At 43.1% G+C, this 10,520-nt stretch overlaps 1 protein-coding gene across 4 annotated transcripts in view; it reads right to left on the bottom strand.

Annotated features, from left to right (window-relative positions):
• Window positions 1–2,283: 2,283 nt before the first annotated feature.
• Window positions 2,284–10,520, bottom strand: part of SENP5 (SUMO specific peptidase 5) — a 32,062-nt gene continuing 23,825 nt past the window's right edge. For all 4 annotated transcript variants that reach the window (XM_032697298.1, XM_032697297.1, XM_032697300.1 and 1 more), the window contains 4 exons: window positions 8,965–9,102; window positions 7,199–7,282; window positions 5,753–5,803; window positions 2,284–5,663 (listed from right to left, as the gene is read on the bottom strand). In XM_032697298.1, coding sequence (XP_032553189.1) covers window positions 5,553–5,663; window positions 5,753–5,803; window positions 7,199–7,282; window positions 8,965–9,102 — 384 coding nt within the window. In that variant the 3' untranslated portion in view covers window positions 2,284–5,552. The remainder of the gene's footprint in view (window positions 5,664–5,752; window positions 5,804–7,198; window positions 7,283–8,964; window positions 9,103–10,520) is intronic.

The raw sequence follows: 10,520 nt of genomic DNA, 5'->3' as shown, positions 1-10,520 counted from the left end.
TGCCCCAAAGACTCTTTTCTGCCCATTAATCGTGAAACAGAAGCATTTCAGTATGCAAAACTGAGAGCAGATGTCCTAAGCCAAGTTTCCTGAATGATTTACCTTAAAACTACCTGTACTTCAGACTTCTTTAAAAACAACAACCCCTCTCACTTCCCTCCCTCCCCCCCCCAGTCAAACCTAAAACCCCAAAGAAGCCAGGAACTGAAAGGTGAGCTGAATCGACTGAATCTCTAAGTGCCTTCGGCAGCCCCACGTTTGCAGAGGAGCAGCAGCCGCCTGTCAGCTTTTCAATGGGCTGGAGCTGTCAGAGAGCCTGAGGAGAAATTGTCAAGCTCCGAGTGCCCTAAATAAACGTGATGTTCAGCTGAACACTGCAGAGGGAGTTTTCTCCTTTGCTGCAGTTGCTGCCTGCATTAAGTTGATCTAAAATGCACGGGCTTGAGGCAAGACATAGCGTTCTTACAGGCAGAGCAATGATCCCTGCAGAAGGTACCTCTTCCCTACATTTCTCTCCTACTCAGACCAAAGGTTTCCTTAAACAAGATGGCTCCTTGTCTGCACCAAGCTCATGTACCATAAACATGACCTGACCCACATTATCCAGCTAAATACATCTTATTTAAAGCTCAGTTACTCCCCTGCCCTTCCTCCCACAACACATTTATCACAAGGTGGTGCAAGCAGATTCCCCAATGGATTTTTGATCCCTCCTCCTCTCAGCCACTTCCCAAAGTTGCCCCAGGTAACCTTAGCATTAGGTAAGGTCTGTAACCTCAAGAAAGTGCCGCATTAGGGGAGGTGAGTTACCAGCAATGCTGAAATCAAACCCAAGAATTAAGAACTCATCAGAATTTCAGGCAAGAGCTGGAGCTGCTTTGCACATGTTCTGCTTACTTGTGTTGAGAGAAAACAAACCAGTTGATTTCTCAAGATATTTCACTCAGTTTGCAACAGTTTTTAGCTCTATAGTTTGTAATATTATACGCTCCAAAACAAAATTCAATCCCCAAATCCTTCTAGCTGGTTACTCATAAAACCCATTAAGTTCAGGCACAAGCAAATCAGACTCATCTCCTTCCCTCCCAGTGCCTATTACATATAAATAGTAATTATTGTTCCTGGCAAGGCTCTAGTGTCTCTTATGATTCTGTACTTTAATGATCTGATTTCTTAGTACTTTCCACTGAAGAATATATTTAACAAGCATCCATGTATCCTCCTCCATGATAGGATTTTTAAATTATGAATGTAATAAAGACAATGATGTTGCCAGTCTCATGATTAATAGCTTAAAGAGACATTTGCTAAGCCTTCATTCTCACCATTATCACAAATTCACAAGCTGTATAGTTTTGAAAAACTTGGCAAAGACAAGATTTAACTCTATGGTTACACGGCTAAATCCACAAGTAATACAAGAAGGGCACTAATATAGTTTGATCCAGAAAAGCAATTTAAGTCTTACGTGTTCTGTTGACAGATTTGTGTTTTTTAAATGCCACCTTAATAGAAAGTGTCTAATGCAAGATTTCAACCCTTATTTATGCAATGGGTGACATCTCCAAACTTGTATGTTGTCAGAAGTCAAACCCCAGTAAGTTATACCACTGCAAGACAGAGAGCATCATTAGCGTGCAGTTCAGAGCTATTGAACTAATCAACTGGAGAGGCTTCTCCTAATAACACAGATCCCAAAACAAGCTGCTACAAACATTCCCTCAACCATCACATCAATTGCTTTTAAAATTAAACTGAAACCAAACCACTGAAAGAAAACAGGGTTTATGGTAAAACTCAATTTTATTACTTCACAGGAACATGGACTTCATTCAACGCAAGAGCACACCCACGACACACAGTTGCTGCTCAGTGGAGTTGACTCCACTTCCTGAGGTTCAAATTTTCACGATGAATTGAGTAAATGCTACAGTAGATAATGCCACTCAAAACTCTCAGAAAGTAAAAGGCAAGTTAAGCATTACACTGGAGATACAACACGAGGCAGCAACTGTGCGCAAGACTGTCTGGCTTGGTAATCAGTGCATGTGAAACATTCAAAATATCACCTTCACACTCAAGAGAGCCAGGTAAGAACAGAGCAACTGCATAGTAGATAGCACAAAGAGCCAGCCTCCATTCTACAAGTACCCAGCAGCTCAGCAATAGGCATCTCTCTATTCACCTTGCAGAATCAAGGCCACATTTTGCATTTATTGATTTGTATCAGGGACACAGTCATTTAAGACTATAGATTAAAGCAAATGAAATGGAAACTGATAATTCATTTTCAATTCTGTTTAAGGTTTATTACAACTCAGGTAGCTTAAATTTGTCACACACGAGACAGAGGCTTCACCAGTTCTGGGACTATTTGTATAAATCAGCACAGCGAGACAATTTCTTTGGAACAAGTCATGAAATTTAAGCATCCACCAAACCAGTTCAGAGTGATTTATGAAAATCTGAAGATCACATTAATGGAATTGCTAACAGCCATAACTACATCCACATAAATGTGCCTCTCATAATAAAAACACTCTACATAGTTCTGAATGTTTTAAGAACTAGTAAAATGACTACAGATTATGGAGTCCATCTCCTTTAAGGCATCAAAGACATTCTCAAGGAGGAGTTAATTAGTCCAGTTTCACAGGATACACCATTACAGAGCCTGAGATTCTGACTGTCTGTGATTAATTTCAACCCTGCACCAACATACTTTGCTTACATTAGCTCTGTTTTCAATTTCCCCTCCTTTTTTTCAGAGGCCCCTCACTGGTGTGTTCACAGCTGGAGACTCAAGTGCAACTCCTCTGTGCTGCCCCATAACCAACTGGAACACTTGTCAGGAAACCTCTAGATGACAAGAAAGCACATAAGAAGTTCTTTCCAACATGCATGTTTCCCCACCCTGTTCCCCAGTTCACAAGGCAGCACATTCAAATGCAATCCCCCTCCCCTCAAACGATCTGGGACACATATGCACGTGCTTCAAAGCACCCACGTTAAACACGCGGTTCACAGGAATACTGTGCTTTTGCAGATGCAACTGATAAAGGATCACAATTAAAGACTCTTCACTACCTCTCCTATAAGAGTAAGATGGATACCTACCAACCAGCAGCAGGCACCAAGCTTTAGGAAACAACTGCCTGTAGTCCAGTGCTTCAGCACATTCCCATGCAATGAAAAACATCCATCAATGAGGCAACTTTCACAAAAACGTAAGGGTCTTTCTCGGAGGCACTGAGTCTCCCAGGCTGATACGGCGTCATGGGACACCTTTCAAGCTTCCTTACCAAATAGCTTAAGTTCTGAAAATAAAAGCAACTTGCTTATGCAGTTCTGTTTCTGTATTCCACTCCCTTTCTGCCAGGAGTCTTGCTTGAGAGTAAAGCCTGCCTTGCATGCACCCAAAGTTGGCACCACCTTCATGTCTCTTCCTGGCCACCTGAGTATTATTCATTCATACTGGTATATACATACAGGGACAAGCTGCATTGAGGTGAGAACTCCTCTGTCCTCTGGGCTAGGTGTAGCCTGGATCAGCTGTCCTACCACATGGCAGAATAAGCACTGAAGCTGTTCACGTGATACCAGAGCAGAGAGAAGACAAGAATGGCAGCACTGGGTCACATGTGCTATCCCATATGAGAAACTACATCCCAAATTGCAATTTTCATGGAAGTCACCCTCCATTGCTCGCAATCACTTGCCCAAAGAAGGTGCTGCTGTTCTTACCAGTAACATCTCAGGGAAACACAAATAAACCATGTGCTGTGTGTGGTGCTCTGTGCTACTTGATGGGCAAATGTATGTTTAGCCTGTCTGGGTCTTAAGGTTCTTTTTGATTCAATAAATTCCTTGTTTAAATTATCTAACCAAGTGCTTAAAGCTTTCCTTATCTTGCTAAATTAAGCCAGTCCTTGCCAGCTGCCAACAAAGGGAAGTGGGAACACGCAAGGATACTGCAGGAACTCCTCTAGCACAGCACAGTGCACATACGCTTCCACTTCCCAGCCTGACTGTGCTTGGCACTCCCTCACTTCCCCCTGCTCCCTCCAGTCCTTTAGCAGGGATTTGCACCTGGCTTAGCTCAAGTCTAAATTAATTTGCAAGACAAGGAAGTCAAAGTCGTTTTCCTCCATTGAAAGCCAGGACTATGGACAGACACAAAGTGAAGCTGTGCAACAGATGATGTTTAGCAATGAAAATAGTTTTTCTCTGGGCTCACTCCTTTATCTGGCAGAAAAACACAGCAAAGACATTTGCTGGTGTAGCAGCGCCAGATAACAGTCTCTTCAAACAGAAGTAGCTCTCTTCAGCAAGGAGCACATCATAGTTTACAGACCAAGGTGAAAAACCCAACAGATCCACTGCTCTCACCTATCCCCACCCAGTGCAATAACACCACAAAGCTCAGTGCTGGACTCGCAGCCTCCCACCCCTCTGGAGCAGAGTGACACAACCTCGTTGTGTCTGTACAGCACCCACCACAAATGCTGTTATTACCAACCAGACCCATCGGTGCTACTGAACGCAAACAAACCAGGGACAATCAAACAGCAGATGCAGCAGAAATGAATTAATTTATATTTGAACAAAAGCAAAAGTCAACGGGAGGTTAAAGACAACAAGCTTTGAAGACAGAGCTGAAGGAAGAAATGCCAAAATGGTACGTTTCACTGCATATTGTGAATTTGAGAAATGACTCAAAACCATCTGAGATGTAAACAGTTACAGCCAAGGAGTTTATTTTACTATCTAAGCTGTGACTCTTCAGGGCCAGCTTTGTAATTCTCCTTAATACACACATCATGGAGACTTCTGCAGCATCTAGGAACTTAAATCAATCTGACCGACTGAACACTTCTGTAGTTCCTATTATACAGACAAGTGCTGAAGCTTTATTTGTGCAAAGGCTGCTTTTTATCTATAGGGACAGGCTGATAATGGCAGCCAGATAAATGTTAACAGAACAAACTTTATTACCAATTTGAACTATTTTAAAAAGGAGTCTTCACAAATTAGAACTGTAGATGAGCTTAGCCACCCTAAAAAGTGGTATTCAGTACTGTACAGCCACAACAGGGACAATGTAACTACCAAATAGGTACTAGCTGTTCTTTTTATGGCATTGATTTTTTTTGATACATTCAAAGCATTATTGCATCAGAAAACATACCATGCATCTTTATGTTTCCAGACAAATTCACCTGTATTTGTCATTTCTAGCTACATCTCAAAGGTGCACCAAATCTACAGTTTTATGGTTTTAGTTGCATGCTTTGCCTATATGCATGCTGAGATAATAAATATTAAATACAGGAAAGAACATAAGAGAACCAAACTGACATTAGGAATATTCTACGGCAGCTCTGTTATGTTCTGCCAGTTAAAGAACTTGTCAAAAATTGAGGTAACGACAGTGGCCACACCACTCAGCTGAGAATCGCTCAAAATTCTTGGAAGTTTTCAGAAATTCAAGTACACAAACACCAGCTGCAACTTGTCAGAAATGCCAGAGAAATTAGGTTGGCTGCATTTTATTAGTCTATTAGCTGGCGTTCACACAGCTCCTTGTAAATCCTTTTTCTCACTCGGGGCATATCTTCCTGGGAGAACTGAAAAGGCTGGTCTAAGGCGAGGCACTTGCAGTACTGGGGAAAAGGAAAAGGCTTGGTTGAAATAAAGAACATTTACTATATGAACAATACAGGCCACTGATTGTAAAAAGCAGTACTCTTACCTGGAGCACAAAAACCCCACAGTCACTGTCATTCTTCTGTTGTGGAATGCACTAAAAAGAAAAGAAACAAGGAGAGACATGTTAGATCTTTATCCTTTTACTTCTTTTGTTCTCTAATTCCTGTTTAAAGTCCAAAAGGAGATCTTCATAGCAATCAGTCGTCTCGTTCTCAGAGCTGTTCTGCAGCACCAGAAACTGGAGTTGCAATTATTTACTCTGATCCCACATTTTGCAAGGTGACACTCAAACACCTTGTTAGAATAACACCTAACATTTAGAAAAATATATAGTGTAGGACAGAAAATAAATTACAAGTCTTTATTTCAAGTTTATTTTCTTTTAGTGACCTACACAGAACAGCTTCTCAATTAGTTTAAATAAATGTTTGTACAGCATTATCTGCTTTACACAGGACAAAACTGTATCAGCAAAGTCACACAGGCCTAGAGGAAGATTACTCTCAGCACCCATGCTACCAGCAGTGGCCTTCTTCCCCCAGCCACAGCAAAGGGTCTCAGGGAACATGATGAATAGTCCATTGCCAGACAACAGGACTGAACAAGGCAGTCTCAAATGATAACTTCCAACCTTCATTATTTCCTCAAACATGCTCAATTTTGATATGCAGAGCTAAAAAGTTCCACACATTAGTGCTGTTATATCTCCAGCACTTGAAGAGGAAAAGTAATTGTTTTTCCTCAACTCCCAGATCTTCTGCCTCACAGAATGCAGGAGAACGAACTGACTGCACAGGTTGTGCATGAGTGCAGAGAGGAATCATTTCATCATTGTATCAGCATCTAAAAATAAACCTGTGTGAGGAGGGAGCTGTTGGGAGTATGTCTAGTGTGCAATGACCTGTTTTATATCTTTGGAGCCATTATGGGATGGCTACACAAATTACATATTCCCTCATTTACACTACACACAAGTTATTCCCTTTTATTGTTGCCAGACTTCGTTTACTTGCGATCAAACGCAATGTGCCACAAACAGCCCTGGAGACCAAAGCCCTCTATCCATAGCAAACATAAAATATTGGCAGTAGCAGCATCAGCCTGTTCCCTCCCTCACCAAACCCCATCCTTTTGGCATTCAGAACAGCCCTTTCAGAAGAAGGGAGGAAGCTTGAGTATCCAGCTCATTCAGTCCTTGAACCTCGTGTCAATATGGGCACCAGCTGCAGGTTTTGCTGCACAATATATAATTGTCCAGAGAAAGGCTCAGATCACCAAGTCACCTGCAGAAAGTGGTAAAGACCTGGTAGGAGCTGAATGAGCTAGAAGAGAGCTCAAATTCCCATATGTAACTACCTGCATCGCTCGCAGCACCCTCCACGTGTGCAGCATAAACCCATTTACTACTTGTACAAATATATGGGTTTAGAAGCAGCCTCATGAAATCTCCCACAAAGTCAGATTCCAGGGCTCAAAGTGCTGCTATTACCTTTGTCACAGCAGTCTGCCAACCCTGAAGGATACTCGGGACGATTCTTCTCTTTGCTTCAGTCAGCAAATACTTTCGAATGTTCTTTAAAGAGGAAAGGAAAAAAGCAAAATATTATTCATCAGCTAAAGAAACAGGAGAGAGACATTGCCATCTGTCTGCTATCCTTCTGACAAGGAGCAAATTTCATGGAGCATTAGGAGCTGAGCTCAGATCTAGAGGTAAAGACATGAACTCTGGTGGGTGCTTGTGCCTTCTACCATCAAGGCTCATTTTGGTCGATTAGGGTGGAGCTCTAACACCCCTCAGCCCCCACTGCTATACTTCATACCAGACTAGCTGTGGCATTCAGACACAAGGTCAGAGTGTTCCCAGACATGTAGAGAAACACAGTGCAGCCTGGCATGTGTTTTTTCCTGGCTTACTGGCTGACACCAAGGCCCTTGCGTTCAATACGATCACATTTTCCTGCCCGAACCTCAACACAACACGCCTGAGTTCTGTAGCTAATCAACAAAGCTCCAGGGACAGTTTTAGTGACATACAGGAAAAAATAAGCTGACACAAGCGAAGGGAAGGAAGCAAGATAAATGAGACTACGGTCTTGGCTTAAGCAAATCCTTCTACTTCTCTGTAAACAGGCTGGGGGTTTATAGCACAATTTAAACACACGGTAGCACACAAATATTCAGCTTAAGTGTGTAGATCACAGTGGAGTTTGGGATATTGCTCCCCTCCTTCCCCTAGAAAGGGCAGCAATAAAAGTATCTCATGTTTGTGAGACATTCAGATACAAATGCCTTGCCTGGAGTGGGATGGGAGAGGCCACATTGCAAGACTGCAGGAGAGACCGCAGGGCTGCTGAGAGGGACCCCTGGCTTATGCTGCACATTCAGAAGCTGGAGAGCATGAGATCTCTTGCTCCCAGGACAAACATTAGCTTCATCCTCAGCAAATGCCAGCAGGCATACTATCTTCATTCAGAAGTCCTAGCTGGGAACTCTCCTGGGTACAATAATTACTACTCTTCTGTAAAGCCAACAACTACACACAGTTAAAAGTAGAAGGCTGCTGCATCAAGCAAGCAATTAAGTTGACAAAATTAGCTTTTGTAAGAAAGTCATTACAATTTGCTAGGCCCAGCAAAAATTTCCTGGCTGCTCTTTACCAGGAAGACTGATAATTTAACTCCAGTGTTTAGGTTGCAGCCTTTAAAGGTTGCTGGGTTATAACCAGAGGCAAACACCCCGTGTGTACCAACGCAGGCCAAGGAAAAAGGCAACACACTGTTAGTAGCATGGTTACATGTAAACCCCACTGGGCAACACTACAGCATCTCAGTCCTGTTCTCTCACCCAGGTAACCTACCCTCAAAAGGACCACAATTCATCATTTCCTAAACACAAGTACCTTGACAGATGAAAGAATGACACTCACTCTCCTTGGGGCTCGTCTGCTTCCCTACGGAACCGGGCTCTGAGCTCCTGCTTTTCGCAGGAGTAACAAGACAGAGTCAACCAAAGCTGTGCTGACTACATGGTCAGCCTAATTAGGCAATAGGCAATCTGACCTCAACTCCCAGCTCTGGTGTGACCCTCGAGATCTGTGCTTCAGACTGCTCAGCAGGACACACTGATTCTCATTTCATACACAGCAGGACAATGACAGACATACTGCATTTAAAGTTTATGGCTGAACAGAAGAAAGGGGGGAGTGTTTGTTTAAGAAAACAGTTCAAACTTCACAGACACAGCTGTCACTCTTACCTCTACACAAAACTTAAAATGAATGCCTTGGGAATCATAAAATGAAATAATTCGACTGGGGATGTTCACAGTAATGAGGGACCAGTGGACTTCCAGGTGAATAGGAATTAACAAGAGAGTCTTTTTGAATAAGTCCACCTGGCAAGAAGAAGAACAACATATATTAGATACAATTCCACAGGCAGAACACAGCAAAGCAAAAGATTAATTGTATCCGTCTCCTCTCTGCCACCCCGTAACTGAAGTCTTTTGTCCCCTCTGCTCTTTCACCACATTATTCACATTTATCTCATACACAATTTATTAGTAGGCAAAAAAAAATACAGTTACAGCCCAGAGAGCGGCTGAGAAGCCTTGTACAGTACCACAGTTAGTCATCAGTGTATCTGTGGCAAATCCTGCTCACGTTGCACTACAACATTTGAGTTGAAGTGGGATATCTTAGGTAATGACGGTAATACAATCGAGCCCCGATTTAGGTTAGCTACATATCTTCAATAATGACACTCCTGCAGTGCGAGCAGATTTTTATCAGAGCTGCCTTGTGGACAGGTGACAGACTTTGGGGCATTGGTTGGCGAGAAGCTCAACACAACTCAGTAATGTGCACTCACAGCCCAGAAAGCCAACTGCATCCTGGGCTGCATCACAAACACTGTGGCCAGCAGGTTGAGGGAGGTGATTCTGCCCCTCCTGCTGCACTCTTCGGACACCCCACCTGCAGTACTGCATCCAGCTCTGAGGCCTCCAACATAAGAAGGATGTGGATCTGTTGGAGCAGGTCCAAAGAAGGCCAAAAATATGTTCAGAGGGCTGGAGCACCTCTGCTGTGGAGATAGACTGGAAGAGTTGGGGCTGTTCAGTCTGGAGAAGAGAAGGCTCAATGGAGACCTTTTAGTACGTTCCATTACCTCAAGGAGCTACAAGAAAGCTGGAAAGGGACTTTTGACAACAGCATGAAGTGACAGGACAGGGGTTTAGATTAGATATAAGGAAGAAATTTACTGTGAGGGTGGTGGGACCATGGCACAGGTTGCCCAGAGAAGCTGTGGATTTCCCAACCCTTGAAGTTCAAGTCAAGGTTGGACAGGGCTTTGAGAAACTTGGTCTAGTGGAAGTTCTTTTCCCACAGCAATGGGGGTTGCCATGAGATGATCTTAAGGTCCCCTTCCAATCCAAACCATTCCATAATTCTACGAAGCAAACTGTCATTACAACACCCCACGGAAACAGCAAGCTGTGCAGTTTGACTCCCTTGCTGTAACACAGGCTGTGTGACTTGCAGAGGAAGGCAGAGAAGGAGTGCATGATGCTTTGGTAAGCAGAGAAAAGGGAAGGGAGATGGTAGAGCAGATTCATCCTTTCTTGATCTAAACTTTGTAGCAGATGTACTGTGGTCACAGGCAAGCAAACAAGGGAGAAGGTCTTGAAGTACAGAACGAGCAGATCACATGCAACACCCCCAATGTCTGTGTGGCAGATGAGCCCTTATGCTTTTGGAGCCAGCCAAGCCAGGGCCTTTCATGATCTTCCTTCTTCCAGCTCCTCTAGAAATG

Source organism: Chiroxiphia lanceolata, chromosome 10 (assembly GCF_009829145.1).
Source record: "Chiroxiphia lanceolata isolate bChiLan1 chromosome 10, bChiLan1.pri, whole genome shotgun sequence".
NCBI lineage: Eukaryota > Metazoa > Chordata > Aves > Passeriformes > Pipridae > Chiroxiphia > Chiroxiphia lanceolata.
This window is presented reverse-complemented; position numbering and strand designations above follow the sequence as displayed.